We start from the raw sequence: 19,614 nt of genomic DNA on the forward strand, positions 1-19,614 counted from the left end.
GGTTAGTAAAAAACTTTTACTTGTTTTAAAGAAAATTTTTAAAATCCGCCGTTTGCTCGAAGCGTTAAACTTTTTCTTAACCCTAGATTAATTCCAACAGAACACAGATCCCAAACTTGATTTCATGGAATCCTTATCCGTTTGAAAATCGGAGTTGGTATATCCCGTCATAGTCAGGTCAGTACCTGAATATGTAAGCATCAAATTCCTAGTTCTCTGAAGATACTTAAGAACATGCTTAACAGCAATCCAGTGCTCGGGTCCAGAGTTGGATTGAAAACGGTTAACTATGCCAAATGCGAAGCAGATATCAGGCCTAGTGCAAAGCATAGGATACATGAGACTTCCTACGGCTGAGGCGTAAGGAATTTTTCTCATGTCCTCAATCTCTTGTGCAGTCTTGGGAGACCGGTCCTTAGAGAGTGAGACTCCATGCCTAAAGGGTGTTTGGCCCTTCTTGGAGTCTTGCATCGAGAAGCGATCCATCACCTTATCAATATAAGTGCTTGAGAGAGCGACAGAGTCCGATTCTTCCAATCTCGAAAGATTTGGATCCCCAGAATGTACGCGGCTTGTCCTAGATCCTTCATATCGAATCGCTTTGCTAGCCAGATCTTAACCTCAGAGAACTTACCCACATCATTACCTATGAGTAATATATCATCAACATACAGTACCAGAAACACAACTCTGCCTTCGTGTATTAACTTGTAAACACATGGCTCATCTATTGACCGCTCAAAGCCGAAGCTCTTTACAGTCTTATCGAATCTAATATTCCATGACCTAGATGCTTGCTTTAATCCATAAATGGACTTAAGCAACTCACAAAACTTGGTCTCTTGAACTTCTTCCACGAAACCGTCTGGTTGAGCCATATAAATCCGCTCGTCCAGATTTCCATTCAGAAAGGCAGTCTTGACATCTATTTGCCAGATCTCATAATCAAGAGCTGCAACTATGGATAGAAGTATGCGAATGGATTTAAGCATCGCGACTGGCGAGAAGGTTTCTTCATAGTCAATCCCTTCTTTTTGGGTATAACCCTTAGCCACTAGTCGTGCTTTGAACGTCTCGACGTTCCCATCCGGACCTCTTTTCTTCTTGTATATCCACTTACACCCTACGGGTTTAATCCCTTCAGAAAGGTCTACAAGTTTGCAGACTTTGTTGACATACATCGAGTGCATTTCAACTTTCATGGCGTCAAGCCAAAGGTTTGATTCAGAACCAACCATTGCATGGTTGTAGGAAGCAGGGTTATCCATGTCAGAGACGGCTACGAGAGTATATCCGTAAGATATGTACCTGTCAGGCTTTTGAGTAGCCTTCCCACTACGTCGAAGTACTACTTGACGAGTTTCTGATGAGTTAGGTTGTGTTTCAGTTGGGGTAGGAACAGTTCTTACAGATGAGGTAGAAGCTTCCTCAACCAACTTTTCTTCAAGCGCAATTTTGCTTCTAGGTTTTACATCTTTCATAAAGTCCTCCTCAATGAAACGAGCATTCATGCTAATGAAAGTCTTCTCGTCATCGGGACTATAGAATGTGAAACCTTTGGTTTCCTTTGGATATCCAACGAACAGACACAATTCTGACCTACTAGCCAACTTGCTAGTCTTTTGCCTTAGCACATGTGCAGGGCAACCCCAAATTCCGATGTGGCCTAGATTTACTTTGCGACCAATCCATCGTTCATAAGGAGTACCAGAAACTGTTTCAGATGGAACATGGTTCAGAATGTAGGCTGCTATATCGAGGGCATATCCCCAAAAGAAAAGAAGGAGTGATGAGTAACTCATCATTGATTTAACCATATCACCATCAGAGTTCGGTTCCTTCTCTCTAACACTCCGTTTCGTTGAGGTGTCCCAGGTGCTATAAGCTGAGAAGCGATATCTTCTTCTCTAAGAAAGTCATCGAACTCTCCAGACATATACTCACCACCTCGATCGAATCGAAGAGTTTTTATCTGTTTGCCAGTTTGTTTTTCCACTAAAGCCCTAATGACCTTAAATACGTTAAAGATCTCGGATTTGTGTTTGAGAAAATAGACAAAACCGTATCTTGAGTAATCATCAGTGAAGGTAACGAAGTATTCGTATCCTCCACGTGCTTGTTGACTGAGCGGACCACATACATCAGAATGTACAAGTTCCAGCAACTTAGTGGCTCTTCCACCCTTAGCAGTGAAAGGTCGCTTAGTCATTTTTCCTTCTATACAATATTAACAAGTAGGTAGTGAACCTATTGCAGAGGCTTGGAGTGGACCGTCCCTCACAAGTCTCTTAATCCTGTCTAGACTGATATGACCGAGTCTTAAGTCCCAGAGATATGTTGATTTTATTAGATCAGATGAATCAAAAAGTTTGATCCTCTTTGGCTCCCTAACTAGATCATTATTTATTTCGGTGTCTAATAGAGAAGATTGAACTCCGAGCTATGAGACAAGCGACCCCTCTAAATTCTTCACTAGAAGCTACGAGTCGGGTCCTTCTCTAAAGCCTTGGATTATCAACCTCCGAGCCCAAGATAGCCCCCTACATCCAATTTGAACTACGTTCTGACCTGATCCCGACAAACGGGTACGTAGGCAGCCAACCTTTGGCACGGTAACACCCTCCAAAACACACCTCAGGGTTTGGAGGGTGCAACTCGGTCTACAAGTTCACATTTTTTGCCCGAGTGCGATCACTTGGTCCGGCCTTGGATCGAACCGCCCGAGGTAATTAATCGTTGTTCATTTTCGTGCGACACCACCCACAAGCGACCGATGAGACAGGCCGCGCACCGCGCGCTCCAAGCAAGCTGCGCAAGCGCGCGCGCGCGTCGCACACGGCGTGCCGCACCATGCAGGCCGCACGCCGCGCCAAGAAGCTGTCGCGTCGCGCACGCGTGCTGCGCTCTTCTTCTTGGCGAAGCGCACTCCTAGTCCCACATGGACGAAATACAAGCCTTTTAAGACTCTCCAACTATTTTAAATACCCCCTCTCATTGCGGGGAAATCCAACTCATTCATTCTCAAGAAACTTGAGACTTCTCTCTGCTTCTATGGATGCCATCCTTGGCCTGAAACAAATTCTCTTCGATTTCTCGTTCTCAGAGATTCCGAAGCGCTCCCGGGGACTCCCGAGCGCCGCCTCTCTCGATCGAATGATTAATCGCGAGCCCACGAGTGCTCCTGCGATTTTCAACTGAAAATTGCCTACGCGTCTAGTGTCACCATTTCCGACAGGAAATCACTTACGCGTCTTGCATTTCCGACAAGAAATCACCTACACGTCCTGCATTTCCGACTGGAAATCGCCTACGCGTCCGAAACCTCCACCACGACAAGGAACTCTCAACTGAGAGTCTCCCACACTTCCAAAAGAGAGAAAACACACATTCTCTCTCGGGTCACTCGATCCCAAAGTTCTGAGATGTCGTCGAGGACTCCTCCGTGCTCTGTCTCCTCCAACGAGCAGACCCTCCAGGCTCCGCCCCTCATTCAGCGTTACATACGTCTTGAACTACGTTCTTACCTAATCCCTGCTCACAAGGGTACGTAGGCAGCCTACACAAAAGGCACGGTCACTACCCCTATTCACCCCTTCTCTCCTCTGAGTAACCCTCCGACTGGAGGAAACCCAGCTCGAGGCTTTCGAGTTCACATCTTTGGCTCGAGTACGGCCACTTGGTCCGATCTTGGGTAGAACGGCCCGAAGCTTTTAATAGTTGTTCATTTTCGTGCGACAAAAAGACCTATTTTATCTATCTGAATGTTCACGAGTTCATGAAAGCATATCACTGCTTTGACCTCAAGAGGTCTCCCATGGTGACGAGAAGAAACTAAACCTTATAAAGTTAATGTAACTAAATAGCCAATTTAAAGTTATGAATTTACAAAATAACAAAGTTTGTCTTAATTAAATAAAATAGTCAAAATGTTCAGCAATCTGATTTCAAAAAAACTTTTGATCCCACGTTTAATTTTTTTGAAAGTGATAAATGACTTATATTAATCGTCAAAAATTTTAATCTTGACTGTAAAAAAAAAAAAAAAATTAAATCGTAAATTTGACTTCTTTACTGAAAAGTTGAAACTTTAGCTATTTTGCTAATCAATAAGTTTCAAATGATTATTTTGTACAATTTTTCAAGCTTATAATAGCAATATGAACTACCTATTAAAAGATGAGACGCAGAAAATATCAAGATCCTAACTTAAAAAAAAAAATTAAAACGTAAATTTGACTTCTTTACTGAAAAGTTGAAACTTTAGCTATTTTGCTAATCAATAAGTTTCAAATGATTATTTTGTACAATTTTTCCAGCTTATAATAGCAATATGAACTACCTATTAAAAGATGAGACGCAGAAAATATCAAGATCCTAACTTTATTTTGATAAACTGAATGATGCCCCAAGTTATTGCCATCAACTTACTAGCTACAACCTAGAACCCCTCTGTCTGAAATGCATATTACACAAACAGAGCTGTTAAAGACAATAACAAAGCTACAAGCACAACCTAAAAGATGGAAAGAAAAAACAAAAAAGATGCAACAAATGTCCACTAAATTTATCTTCTAAAAAAAATAAAAATAAAAACACACACACACACACCAACATATTAGCATGGCCTGCACTTTTAAACATTCATTTGGAAGGTTCTGACTTGTTTAGTTGGTGTGGCCCTGCAGAGCACCACCGCGCCCACGGCCTCTCCCATTATAACCATATCCCCTTCCGTAATAGCCACCCCGGCCTCGGCCTCCACGTCCGCCACGACCGCCTCGATACCTTGAAAACTCGCCAAAAGTCTGCACCAAATAGACTCCAACGTTGATAAAAGACCCAAAAATTTCCGTTCTCATGTGACACGTCACATTGGAGACGATGAATAAATGCATGTTACCTCGGTGTCTATCTTGATTTGCTCGGAGTACCTCGTCCTTCCATTTTGAGGGCCATTTCCGAGCGCATGGCTGGAGAGGGAGTCGAAGAAGTCGTCCTTGTTGTACACGGTCTGCTGACAATGAATATGGGAAACCAACGAATAAGGATTGATCAAGATTCTAGGCCCCTTGATTAAAACCAAGCATAAATCGTGGCTGGTCTCACCTTCGCGTCAGGCTTTGAAGGGCTTGCGACATCCTCAGTTTGAATGTCATCTTCGTCGCTCATTTCTCCATCCTCGGGATTAGATATCTTGCCGAGATGACCCCAAACCTCATTCTTGTTAAACTTCTCGTTCATCGCGATGAAGTCAAAATCTTCGGTGAACTTTGCGACCGGGCGTGAGCTCTGCACAGAGTTGAACATCTCTTAGTTCATTCAAGGTCCGATCAACACCCTCCAGAGGCTAGTACAAATGATCGAAAATAACACATTACCCCGGGTCCTCGTCCTCGCCCTCTGTAACCATTGTGACGGTTGTGGAATGGAGTTCCATTAGGCTTGAGGATATAAGATCAACGGTCAGACCTCGTGATATTCGGGACAAATAAAGATAAAATAGAGCGAATGATGAATGTGAAACCATAAACCTCAAGAATTCAGTGCTGCTTAGCTTCTCTTCTATTCAATTTAAGTACTTGGCACAACTTACCTTTGGTGAAGCCCGAGTAGGAGTGGGCAAAGGCAGAATTGGCGGCTGAGCTTCTGCCGGAACAGGCACTGAGACTTCTGAAGACGTGGCTGGTACATGAACAACCTCAACGTCCTTGTGAACAGCTTGTGAAGGCGGGGCCGAAGAAACAGGAGGGGGAACAAGAGCTGGACCAGACTGTAGCAATTGACCAGGGGTTACCAGGGAAGGCACAGACGTATCTGAGCGTACAGAGCTTGACGCCCCAACACCAAGCGAAGTAGTCTGAGATACAATTTGGTATGCCAAAGGTTGTCCAGCAGGAATTGCATCAGGCTTTCTAGTATCTGTAGAAGTAGTCAGAGGAGACAGTGATGGCAAGCCAGCACTGTGCATGGGAGCAGAAATTGCAGGATTTGGTGCAGGGACGATAGGCGCTGCACTAGGTGGAGTTTCAGAAGGTAATGAAAACGGAGGCGCTGGAGGAAGAGTTAACGGAGCCACAGAGGTAGACGTCAGAGCCGAGGAACTAATAGTACCAACAGAAAGTGAAGGAGGAACCTCGGGCAAGTTGGGAAAAGGGGGATTGAAAGCAGGGTACTGCATCGGTTGCTGCATAGAAGACATAGACAAGCCAGGTGGCGGTCGAAGCAGAGATTGTTGGTGCATGGCTGTGGGGCCGTAATATCCCTGCCAATACATCGGCATCGGGAGTCCACCATTTGCACCCGGTGGAGGAGGCGAACCGCCCCATGGTCCCAAGTTCCCTCCGGGAGGCTGGTACAAAGGCAACCCACCTTGGAAGTTTGACCCGGGAAGTCCCATCTGAGCAGTTTGGGAACCGATGTCTGGCAAAGGCCCCGTGACAGCAGAAGGCAAGGTTGTCGATGTGGGAACGGGCCGAGTATAGTGAGACTGCCAAATAAATTCGCATTTTACTCTCAGAAAGATGGCAAAAGTAAATGATTGAAATCCCTCCTTTTCATTTCCATGTCAAAGAACAGCTTGTTTAATAAATTACAAATCTGTTTCCGGACCTGGATAATAGCTGGATCATTGTTGATCGGTTGAGTTGGCTGAGCAGCCTGAACAGGTGGAGAAGATTTGACCTGCAAATCCTGAAAGGGATTTTTCTCAATATTAGGTAAGCTTTCAATTATTACAGTCAACATAAGCTATAGACATCATAGCCACAGTGAAGAAGCGAAAGTTTAAAAAAAATGTACCAGAAGGTAACAAATAAAACAGTAACAGATTACTTCCACGATTTTGGAAAAAGCTTAGAAAAGGAAGAATACCTCTATAATTGCTACATATAAACGATAGTCTTCGACACAATTATATCTCTTTCAAATACCTTTATGTCACTCCCACGAAAGAGTATATACTCATAAACTTTGTCACTTGGAGCAATTTGTGGACCGTCTTTTTTCCTTCCTTCAGTTCCAAAAGACCGAACTGCCACATCAATAAAGAAATAAACATGTTAGTTAACTTATTAAAAAAATTGACATTTGTGCATACAATACTGTCATTGTAAATAAATATAGAATAAATTAATAGTAATTAGCTTATTTGCTAAACCAATTAGTTATGCTATATTTAATTATATTTATATTTAGTCAATCAATCCTATTTATGGCATTTATGGCAAATCTGTAATCCTACCACTATATATACCGAGTCTGCTAATGAGAAATTAATTCCGCTAAATTATTATTGCTCTCATGGTATCAAAGCTGCCTTAGAGCCAAACACTTCTATAGGGTTTCCGCCAATTCTAAATGGCAAAATCCAATACTACTACCACTGATTCAACCGATGAATCTCTTCAATCCAGTGGGTCAAATCCCATCTCAAATCTCAACTCTCTTCAGAGTTATTCCATTACTTCTCATAAACTAAATAGAGATAATTATTTGGAATGGTCCCAATCAGTCAAGCTCTATGTCCAGGGAAAATGAAAGTTTGGTTATCTCTCCGGTACGACGGCCAAACCAAAAGATGGCGATGAAAGCTAGGAAAGGTGAGGCTGAAAATTCCATGATCATGTTGTGGCTGGTGAACTCAATGGAAGCAAATGTGGGACGAACATACTTATTCCTTCCATCAACGAGCGCAATCTGGACCGCCGTAAAGGAGACGTATTATGACCTCAGAAATTCAGGCCAACTGTTTGAGATCAAGACTCAGCTGAGACAGCTAAAACAAGGTGAAAAATTTGTCACTCAATACTACACAGATCTCAAGACTGTGGTAGGAACTCGATCTCTACTGTGATTACAAGTGGAGTGGTCCTGAGGACAGTGCTCTCTTTCAGAGGACTGTACAGAAAGAAAGGGTCTTTGATTTTTTTGGTGGGCCTAAACAAAGAGCTAGACGAAGTCAGAGGGAGAACACTCGGGCGAGAGCCACTTCCCAACACCAAGGAAGTATTTGCTGAGGTGCACCGAGAAGAGTCGTCGTTTGGTCATGCTTGAACCTCGCACCAATTAAGCTGCATCTCCTCAGATAAAAGTTAAACTTGTAGATGGATCTATCTCTTAAAAGAGAAATCAGAGGTTGCCCATACTTTCAAAACTTTTTATACAATGATTAAAACTCAGTTCCAAACTAAGACTAAAGTGTTACGAACAGATAATGGAAGAGAATATTTCAATACCATCTTAGGAAAAAATTTTACTGAAAAATGCATCATCCATCATAGTTCTTGTGTCGATACACCTCAATAGAATGGAATTGCCGAAAGAAAAAATAGACATCTTCTTGAAGTTACCCGAGCTTTAATGTTTTCAATGAATGTACGAAAATGTTTTTGGGGAGAAGCTTTACTAACTGCTATTTTTCTAATTAATAGAATGTCTAGCAAAGTTGAGCTATCAAACTCCTATACAAATTCTTCAAAATTATTTTCCAAAAAATAAATGTTTTACCACCTTACCTCCGAAAGTTTTTGGTTCCTCCGTTTTCGTACATGTTCATGATCATAAAAGAAGTAAACTAGATCCTAGAGCAATTAAGTGCATCTTTCTTGGTTTTTCACCTACACAAAAAAGTTTTAAATGTTTTGACCCTTGCTCGGTAAAGTCTACATTAGTATGGATGTCACATTTTTTGAAAACAAACCTTTTTTTATAAAACTTCTCTTCAAGGGGTCAACACTTATGATCAGTTTTGAGAAGTGAAGTAAATGTTCTACCCAAAAGTATTGATGAGTCAAATGAGAAAAGTTCAGATAATATTATTCCATCTTATAACGATATTGAACCTAATTCGAATGAGGAACTTGGTGATTTCCGTGTCTATTCGAGATCTGATGAGCTTGAGCCCTTAGCATTGCCATCGTCACCCCCAAGCATTGGTCGAGGTGTTGATTCTTCTCTCTTAAATACTCCTCATTTAAACACTGAACCACTAGAAACAGAATCTTGTGAAAATGAGGAATCAGTAGAATCTTCTCAACCTCATAGAGAATTGATCACTGAACCATAGCCATTAGAAAAGGAATTAGAACCTGCACAAAATTTCATCTATATCCTCTTGCAAAGTATGTCTCATATCAAAACCTGTCTACTAGTTTTAGGGCTTTCACTACCCAAATAACTAATGATGAGATGTCAAGCTCTATACAGGAAGCTAAGTATTCCGAAGTGGAAAGAGACGGCCTTAGAAGAGATGAAAGCCCTTGAGAAGAATGATACTTGGGAAGTGACTACACTACCAAAAGGCAAACATGTGATGGGCTGCAAGTGGATATTCACTGTGAAGTACAATACCGAGGGTCAAGTGGAAAGGTACAAAGCTCGACTAGTAGCTCGAGGGTTCACTCAAACCTACAGTCTAGATTACGAGGAAACTTTTGCACCCGTCGCCAAGCTTAACACTGTTCAAGTTCTACTTTCCTTGGCTGTGAACTTAGACTGGCCATTATTACAGTTTGATGTCAAGAATGCTTTCTTAAATGGAGAATTGGAGGAAGTACTCATGCAACTCCGGTGGGAAAGTGTGAAAGTTCAAGAAAGCTCTCTACGGACTCAAACAATCTCCTCGAGCCTTGTTTGGAAGGTTCACTAGAGCCATGAAAGATCAAGACTACAAACAAGCTCAAACCGACCACACCACATTCTACAAACACTGTCCTGGAGGTAAAATGGCTATCTTAATCGTGTGCGTTAACGATATGGTCATGACAGGAAGTGACGAGGCAGAATTGTCAAGTTAAAGGCGTTTCTTGCTCAACAATTCGAGATTAAAGACTTGGGAAATCTCAAATATTTCCTAGGAATGGAGGTGGCGATATCTTCAAAAGAATTAGTAATTTCTCAGCGAAAGTATGTACTAGACCTACTAACCGAAACCGGTCTCCACGGTTGCAAGCCTATTGCAACTCCAATTGATACGAACCACAAGTTCAGCAAGAGTGAAGACATAGTTCCAACCAGCAAACCCAGGTATCAAAAATTAGTTGGAAAACTGATTTACCCGGCTCACACTCGACCCGACATTGCTTATGCTGTGGGACTTGTTAGCCAACACATGCACAGCACTTCAGAAGAGCATCTACAGGCTGTGTACAGGATTTTACACCACTTGAAAAAGGAGTCCATGCAAGAGAATAATCTTCAAGAAAAGTGAGGATCGGCAGATTGAAGTCTTTACAGATGCTGACAGGGGTGGAAATGTAGACGATCGCCGATCTACTTCAGCTTATTGTACGTTCGTGTGGGGAAATTTGGTGACATGAAAAAGCAAGAAACAACATGTCGTATCATGAAGCAGTGCAGAAGCTGAGTTCAGGGGCAATGGCACAAGGAATATGTGAAGGGATATGGCTTAAACGTATTTTGGAAGAGCTAAAAATGGAGATAAACTCCAATGAAGTTTTACTGCGACAATAAATCTGCAATCAGTATTGCTCATAATCCGGTTCAGCATGATCGCACCATACACGTGGAGATCGACCGACACTTCATAAAGGAAAAACTTGAAATAGGATAAATTTGCACGCCATTCGTTTCTACAACAGAACAGCTCGCTGATGTGCTTACAAAATGCATTTACAGGACAAAGTTTGAAGAGTTTCGATGCAATTTGGGTATGATAGACATCTTTGCGCCAACTTGAGAGGGAGTGTCAGAATATTGTAAATAAATATAGAATAAATTAGTAGTAATTAGTATATTTGCTAAATCAATTAGTTATGCTATATTTAATTATTTATATTTAGCCAGCCAATCCTATTTATGGCATTTATGGATTTTTGCTCTCATATACAAAAGATATACACAACAGATCATAACTTGCACCACTATCAAACACCAAAGCCTGATTTAATAATAAGGTTTCAACTGATGTGAAAGTTGGATTTTCAGGAGCATGTCTACATGGACAATGGTGAAAGTTCTGCATAACTTAATTAAACAATATATACACCAACTAGACCTAGCCTATATACTACATAAACTTGAACTGAATAAAATTCTAAAACAGCAACCAATTGCAAAATCCTGTATCACTTGTGATTCACAATCATGCTATCAGAAAATAGCTAATACAAGATAAAATCAACAGCGCCGCAAAAAAAATGGGTGCGAATAGCCAGATAACACAAGGCACGCGTTATTCGTTTCAACGTTTGAACTTGAGACCCACTACAACTTGGAAAAGCCAACTGGAAGTAATGAATTATCTAGCAGAAAAATAAATAGCAGTTCCACTGTGAATCTAATTCATTAAACGACTGGTGAGGCCAACAGAAAATAACAGGCAGATGTAACTTCATAAATTCCAAACACAAAAGTAGAATTTCAGAACATAAATTAGTAGAAATGGAAAAAGAAAAAAAAGTTGAAGCAAAAATCATCGAGTTAATCTCAGTAAAAATTCATGATCGTAAGTTTCAAGTCACAAGCTAAACACTATTCCAATCTATAACCTTAACCTAAATCCAGTATACTAAATCCTCTTAACTCATCCAAAAAGCTAATCAAACAAAGTCAAACCACACTAAAGAATCGAACTTGAGAGGGAGAGAGAGAGAGACCATTTCTAAGTCCGATACTGGACTCGTCCGTGTTGATGTTGTAAAGTACGCCTTCGTATCTGATCTCACTCTTGGAAGTCAAACTGATCAAGCTTCCGATGTACGAATCGGCCGCCGAGCTCGATCTCGGAGCACTCTCTGGAGCAGCCATGGCGTCTCAGAGCTCAACGCATCGAAACACAGAAGAGAGAGAAATGGTAGGGTTTGGGAGTGGCTTCAGCGATAATCGGTTTGTCTTTGTGGAAAAATGAAGGACCCTCCTCTAATAATAATATCGATTATTCTTGGCTTTTCGGCGATGTATGTCTACCAATTCTAATACGCCACGTGGAACCAAATTGGAGTCGTTGGTCATGTCAGTGAAGTGTCAAAACAGGAGAGATTTGAACTGGAGCAATATTTCCAATGCCCTTGGTTTACTTTGGTAAGAATTTTTTACTTTTCAAGATGTGAAAATAGAAAATAAAACTGAAAAATGTGTTTGGTAAAGTGTTTTCGGAAAAAAAAAATTTGAAGTTGTTTTGTAAAAAGAAGTAAAGAAAACTAAAAACAAATAAAATATGTTTTTGGAAAAAAAAAAAAAAAAAAAAAAAAAAAATTCTTCTATTCTCTCTTCTTTCTCCTCACCCGCGCGCAAGACTTGAAAAAATAAAAATAAAAATCCGGCCATCTTCTTCAATCACCACCGAGCTTCACCATCACCGCCAAATAGTTTTCATTTTTTTTCATTTTTTCAAAAGGTGTACCAAATAGTTTTCATTTTTTTTATTTTTTCAAAAACAAAAATGAAAACAGTACCAAACAGTTTTTCAGTTTTTTCAATTTCTCAAAAACAAAAATGAAAACTGTACCAAACAGCTTTTTGAAAACAACTGCAAAATAATTTTTCAGTACAACTACAAAAATTAGAAAATAGAAAACAAAAACTTTTTGAGTTAACTACCAAACAACCCCTTAAATTTCTGTTTCGAATTTATTTTATAAGTTTTAGTCGTGGATAAATATAAAGTCACAAGAGATGAAGATGAGCATCTGAAAAAGCAAGCTGAATAAAAAGTGGGTTTTTATTTTATTTTTTAGATAGATTAAAGGTTGTTATTTACTCATAAAATAATTTAAAATGAGGACGACGGATGACCACAAGAAAAAATTAAATGGGAAACATTTGTTACACAAAAAAATATGCAGCGGTGGATAAAAATGTTCCCCACCAATAAACCATGTTGTGTTTTCAAATTAATTAATGTGGGAACACGTTGTAGTTGTACTTTCAAATAATGGTATGGTTAAAATTGTTTGGTATGAATACTTACGTTTTATACGCATGCTAAGTAGTAAATAATTGTAAATAAATTTTTTATTAATATTTTTTAGAATGGATTTTTGTTAAAGTTTTTTAAAAAAAATATTTGTTATCCTTCAATTCCGCGCCTCCTGCTCGAGAGTCGAGTCTATCTAAAGCAAGCTCGCTCGAAAGACCCCCAGGCCGCTCGGGCATCCAGACGCCCGCACGCTAGACCGGCCGGTCATGACCAGGCGGCCGGACACGGGACCATCCGGACACAATTGGACGGCGCTAAACTGGACACAACTGGACGACTGGCCGAAGGACCAGCCGGACATGGCCGGATGGCTGGACACAAGACCAACGGCCGTGGTCGGACTGCTGACCAAAGGACCAGCCGGCCATGGCCGGACGGCTGACCAAAGGGCCAACCGGCCATGGGCGAGCGGCTGGGTGAGCGACCAAACGACCATGGCCGGGCGGTCACCCTGATGACCCTGTCAGCCATCTCTTTCTCCCAAGCACTCCACACCTCGTTTATAAATAGAGACCTTGTCTCTATTCCAAGGGTAATCCATTTTTGAGTCCTTAAATGATGTCGAACCTCTGACTCACTCGTTTCCCTCACTTTTGCCCTCTCAACCCCTAAACACTTTTCTTCCACCTCAATCATCCTAATGTTGAGCGTCGGAGAGGTAAACAGATGCAACCCCTATGTTTCTCCTTTGTAGTTCATCGTTTCCTTTCCTTGCAGGATCAACGACGAATGAGAGAGAGACATCACAGCTAGGGAGAACTCAGAATACCGAGTTTAGGACACTCTAGCTCAAACGCGACCACTTGGTCCGGTCTTGGGTCAAACCGCTTGGAGCTCCTAAATAGTTGTCCGAAATCGAGTGACAACATTTTGGCGCTAGAAGGAGGGGACTTCCCTACTTGGCAGCTCGTTCCTTCACCACACTCACTTTCTACCATCGACGGCAAAACTCTCGATAGATGAGTCACTTGTCCGCTACCTCCGCGATCGGCCGATCGACTAGCTCGTCGTACGACTTGAGAAGCTTAGCGCACCGAGTAAGGGATCAATGGCCTCGTGACAACGAGAGCCAGCCCCTCGAACCAGCCAACGACGGCGATGACGCTCTCCATGAGGACACGACCCGGAGGCACGCCGAGCTCCTTGATCGGCCGGGAGTGGAAGGCACGCTCATCGCCGACCTCTTCGGCTACGACGTCGAGGATGACTTTAACTGCAATGAGACGGACCCCGATTACGTGGGGGAGTAAAGACCGACGAGGCTGACCCTAGCCAAACGCGCACTCGGTCCATAAGGCCGAGGAACAGCGCGGGCGTTCCCGCCCAGGGTCAACAGAGGACGGCCTCGTCGGCGCGTCAGAACTCACGCGCACATTCTCGGGGCATGCCCCCTCGACGTCAAGGGAGGGTCGGACATGACCTCCCGCCAGGGATAGAACCACTAACGGCGATGATGAAGCCGACAATCAGGAGGTCTGCCGAAAGGCTCGGTCGAGGGTCACGACCTCCGCCCCCCCCCCCCCTCCCCCCCTCCCCCAAACGCACAGCATGGACCTTAGAGAGCACCTAACTGCTCAAGGGAACCCCCGGGGCGAGGACCTCCGATAGAGGCTGAATTCGCAGAGAGGCGCGCTAGGCGCCGCCAAATTAGGTCGGCCCCGGTCAACGTCGTGGATCAACATCTAAAGAGCGCCGTGTTGTCAATGGTGCCCACAAGAAGAGTAGTAGTGTCTATTTATGTACATTTGATGTCATATAGTCTTACGAAGACTCTTGCTTGTAATTGCTTATTCATTAATAAAAAGTTGAAACGTTCATTCAATCTTCTTTGTTTGAAGCTTTATGATAAAACCTTAGTCTTTTAGTCCATAAACAAACTTAACAACTTACGAAGAGACAAATGTAGATTTGCATGAACAAACTCTTCGTAGTTTGTTTAAAACAATATATTCGCAATCTAAGGGTCAAAGGACTATTGACCTCAGTATGATTGTTAGAAGAATCTATGATGTCTGGTTATGAGGCATTGAGAGTTGGAGACTCTATGGTTCTTCTAGGTATCTTCCGAAGGTACTGAATTGACCAGTGCACTTCTAGAGACAATATAAGAACAAACCATTTAACCTCTTATGTCTCGAAGTCACTATGTATGAATTGCATCATGCTTACCTTAATCCTGAAATGAGACATGCCATTTCACACCTTAGTATTCTCATTTGAGAAAGTCAAAGTTCGGACTCACTATGTGATTCCGAACAAGGCCTATTGGTGAAGTACTAAGTTGTGAGTCTGTCATGAGTAACTTTGTGAAGTTCTCATAGATATGGAATTCATGTACAAGATTGCTGAAATGCAATGTATGTCACCTCATGCTTTGTTCCTTGGAGTGTGAATAAATGAACTGGCCAGTGTCCAAATTGAGTCCTGACTCTTTTGGATGAAACAATGTGACTTGTTAGCTCCTCGTCAATACATTGTTTCTAACTTATTCACAAGCGACAAAGGAGTTGAGGAAATAACAGCTAGAAGGGTAAAATGGTAATTTAGTAAATCCCGACTAGCTGATGACATTCATGAAGGGTAAACATAGATAATATTCAGTGGATCCGCTCATCATAATTAGGTCGAATTCTTGAGTAGAAAATAAATTCATTTGAACAGAGAGATTTTCAGTGTCAGCTCTTTAGTGGAGTCAGTTGGCATTAAGCTAAACTTGGAAAAGGTTTGTGAACTTTTGAGTCCAAGTGTTTAGCTCAAGCTTTGTTCATTTGGGTCCATGAGGTCACTGTCACGAATCACATCGATAGGAATAGTTAAACTGGAAGCTAAGTCAAAACAAGAACGAAAATAGTTAAAAGGGTATTTTTGTCTTTTGAGACAAAGGATGAAATGAATGTCAATAAATTTTTGACAAGGTCATTTTATGACATGTTTCACTCGGCCATTACTTTATCATTGGGCCTTGTGAATTAATTTCATTTCATAAGAATTTTATTGAAAATTCTTAATGGGCTTTTCTTATGTTGTTATGAACAAATGAAGAAAAATCTAGAAGGCTTCAAGAAAGTCTTACACGCCCAAACCCAAGAGAAGAGAGACTAATTTTGTGCATTAATGTATCAAGATACATGCCAAAAGAAAAAGAGGAAATGAATTTCCTATGTTGGGTAAGAGGGAATTCGGCCAAGAGAGTACCAAGCAAGGAATGGAACAAAAAGGGAAACAAATCCAAGGGCTTCTAGAAGCCTATTTGGCCGAGTGACTCTAAGGGAAGGAGAGCAATATTTGCTCATGAATATGTGATATTTAATGAAAGAGGAAACTACCTTATTGAAGGTAAAACCTCCTCTATAAATAGAGGCCTCATTCCCTTCATTCCATTCATTCAACATAAGTTAGAGATTGAGAGACTCTCTCTCTAGACATTGTTGGCCGAAAATCCTCTCTCTCTCTCTCTAGTTTATTTTCGATTTTTTCTTGTCTTGGCACCTAGGTCCTCACTCGACCTAGTGTTTAGCTCTGCGACTTCGAGACTCGTTCTTAAGTCGTAGTGTTTAAAAGTGCCCACTCACTGATTCCTTCTTTTCGAGTGATTTAGTGATAGAAACTTTCGTGGTTGCTCGAGGTGCCGAGGAAAGAAAGAGAGACGTGCTGCGAGGGGAGACGAGCGTTGCAAACTTTCCACAAGCTTCTTCAAAGTTCAAGCTTCAAGAAAGGTTAGTAAACTTCTAGCTCATATTGGTTTTTAATTACATGTACTTGCTTCTTTGTCTAGGTTAGTAAAAACTGTTTTACTTGAAAAGAAATTTTTTAAAATTCCGCCGCTTCCGGAAGCGTTTAATCTTTTTCTTAAACCTTAGATCAATTCCAACACGCCGACAGGTGATTCCTGTGGCCTAGACTATTGTCAATGGTGCCCACAAGAAGAGTAGTAATGTCTATTTATGTACATTTGATGTCATATAATCTTACGAAGACTCTTTCTTGTAACTGCTTATTCATTAATAAAAGTTGAAACGTTCATTCATTCTACCTTGTCTGAAGCTTTATGATAAAAACTTAGTCTTTAGTCCATAAACAAACCTAACAACACATGAAGAGTCAAATGTAGATTTGCATGAACAAACTCTTCATGGTTTGCTTAAAACAATATATTCGCAATCTAAGGATCAAAGGACTATTGATCTCAGTACGATTGTTAGGAGAATCTATGATGTCTGATTACGGGACATTGAGAGTTTGAGACTCTGTAGTTTTTCTAGGTATCTTCCGAAGGTACTAAATTGACCAGTGCACTTCTAGAGACAAGATAAGAACAAACCATTTAACCTCTTATGTCTCGAGGTCACTACGTATGAATTGCATCATGCTTACCTCAATCCTGGAATGAGACATGCCATTTCATAGCTTACGTATTCTCATTTGAGAAAGTCAGAGTTCGGATTCACTATGTGATTCTTAACAGGACCTCTTGGTGAAGTACTAAGTTATGAAGATGTCATGAGTAACTTTGTGAAGTTCTCATAGATATGAAATTCATGTACATGATTGCTAAAATGCAATGTATATCACATCATGCTTTGTTACTTGGAATGTGAATAAATGAAATGGCCAGTGTCCAAATTGAGTCATGACTCTTTTGGATGAATCAATGTGACTTGTTAGCTCCTCCTGAATATATTGTTTCTATCTTATTCAAAAGCGACAAAAGAGTTGAGGAAATAATAGCTTGAAGGGTAAAATGGCAATTTTGTAAATCCCGACTAGTAGATGATATTAATGAAGGGTAGACATAGATAATATTCAGTGGATCCAGTCATCACAATTTAGTTGAATTCTGTTGGAATTGATCTAGGGTTTAAGAAAAAGATTAAACGCTTCGGGAAGCGGCGGAATTTTAAAAAATTTCTTTTCAAGTAAAAACAGTTTTTACTAACCTAGACAAAGAGCAAGTACATGTAATTAAAAACTATTATGAGTATAGAAGTTTACTAACCTTTCTTGAAGCTTGAACTTTGTAGAAGCTTTTGGAAAGTTTGCAACGCTCGTCTCCTCGCAGCACGTCTCTCTTTCTTTACTCGGCACCTCGAGCAACCACGATAGTTTCTATCACTAAATCACTCGAAATAAAAGGAATCAGTGAGTGGGCACTTTTAAACACTACGACTTAAGAACAAGTCTTGAAGTCGCAGAGCTAAACACTAGGTCAAGTGAGGACCTAGGTGCCAAAACAAGAATAATCGAAAATAAACTAGAAAGAGAGAGAGAGAGGAGTTCGGCCAAGTTCTAGAGAGAGAGTCTCTCAAATCTCTTAAACTTGGATGAATGAAATGTGAGGAATGGGGCTCCTATTTATAGGAGAGATTTTACCTTCAATAAGGTACTTTCCTCTTCTATAGAATATCATATATTCATGAGCAAAAATCCCTTATTTCCCACTCCATGTTGGGCGCCCAAGGCTGCCTCCTAGAGGCTTGGATTTGTTTCCTTTTATGTTCCTTGGCTTGCCTTTTTCTCACTTGGCCGATTCCCCTATGCATCCCATATGCAAATTTGTTTCCGCTTTTTCTTTTGGCAAGTATCTTGATACATTTATGCACAAAATATTCTCTCTTTCCTCTTGGGTGGTGGGCGCCTATTCTAACATTAGAAAGACCTTCTAGAAGCTTTTCCACTTGTTCATGACAACATGAAAAAGGCCCATTAAGAATTTTCAATAAAATTCTTATGAAATGAAATTAATTCACAAGGCCCAATGATCAAGTCATGGCCGAGTGACATTAAGTCATCTAATGAACTTGTCAAAATTTATTGACATTCATTTCATCCTTTGTCTCAAAAGACAAAAATACCCTTTTAACTATTTTCGTTCTTGTTTTGACTTAGCTTCCAGTTTAACTATTCCTATCGATGTGATTCGTGACAGTGACCTCATGGACCCAAATGAACAAAGCTTGAGCTAAACACTTGGACTCAAAACTTCACAAACCTTTTCCAAGTTTAGCTTAATGCCAACTGACTCCACTAAAGAGCTGACACTGAAAATCTCTCGGTTCAAATGAATTTATTTTCTACTCAAGAATTCGACCTAATTATGATGAGCGGATCCACTGAATATTATCTATGCTACCCTTCATGAATGTCATCAGCTAGTCGGGATTTACTAAATTACCATTTTACCCTTCTAGCTATTATTTCCTCAACTCCTTTGTCGCTTGTGAATAAGTTAGAAACAATGTATTGACGAGGAGCTAACAAGTCACATTGTTTCATCCAAAAGAGTCAGGACTCAATTTGGACACTGGCCAGTTCATTTATTCACACTCCAAGGAACAAAGCATGAGGTGACATACATTGCATTTCAGCAATCTTGTACATGAATTCCATATCTATGAGAACTTCACAAAGTTACTCATGACATACTCACAACTTAGTACTTCACCAATAGGCCCTGTTCGGAATCACATAGTGAGTCCGAACTCTGACTTTCTCAAATGAGAATACTAAGGTGTGAAATGGCATGTCTCATTTCAGGATTAAGGTAAGCATGATGCAATTCATACATAGTGACTTCGAGACATAAGAGGTTAAATGGTTTGTTCTTATCTTGTCTCTAGAAGTGCACTGGTCAATTCAGTACCTTCGGAAGATACCTAGAAGAACTATAGAGTCTCCAA

General features: G+C 40.9%; 1 protein-coding gene across 2 annotated transcripts; it reads right to left on the bottom strand.

The window, feature by feature from the left end:
* Positions 1-4,364: 4,364 nt before the first annotated feature.
* DCP5 (decapping 5) lies at positions 4,365-11,895 on the bottom strand. Of its 2 annotated transcripts, none has more exons than XM_089609107.1 (8): positions 11,616-11,895; positions 6,930-7,030; positions 6,610-6,690; positions 5,594-6,487; positions 5,379-5,441; positions 5,107-5,289; positions 4,901-5,011; positions 4,365-4,805 (listed from the first exon to the last, which is right to left on the bottom strand). In XM_089609107.1, exons 1-8 carry the CDS (start codon positions 11,764-11,766, stop codon positions 4,665-4,667), a joined length of 1,725 nt encoding a protein of 574 aa, XP_089465233.1. In that variant the 5' UTR covers positions 11,767-11,895; the 3' UTR covers positions 4,365-4,664. The 2 variants fall into 2 exon arrangements, with proteins under 2 accessions (XP_089465233.1, XP_089465232.1); XM_089609106.1 differs by having other exon boundaries at positions 4,901-5,014.
* Between the last annotated feature and the right edge of the window lie 7,719 nt (positions 11,896-19,614).

Source organism: Urtica dioica, chromosome 3, assembly GCF_054948205.1.
Source record: "Urtica dioica subsp. dioica isolate 48M chromosome 3, U.dioica_male_clone48M_v1_H2, whole genome shotgun sequence".
Lineage (NCBI taxonomy): Eukaryota > Viridiplantae > Streptophyta > Magnoliopsida > Rosales > Urticaceae > Urtica > Urtica dioica.

Coding starts and splice junctions, on each gene's coding strand:
- DCP5 (XM_089609106.1), bottom strand. CDS start 11,766: ATGGCTGCTCCAGAGAGTGCTCCGAGATCGAGCTCGGCGGCCGATTCG. Junction 6,691..6,929: donor TTCGTGGGAGTGACATAAAG/GTATTTGAAAGA, acceptor AATCCCTTTCAG/GATTTGCAGGTCAAATCTTC. Junction 4,806..4,900: donor AAATCAAGATAGACACCGAG/GTAACATGCATT, acceptor TATTTGGTGCAG/ACTTTTGGCGAGTTTTCAAG.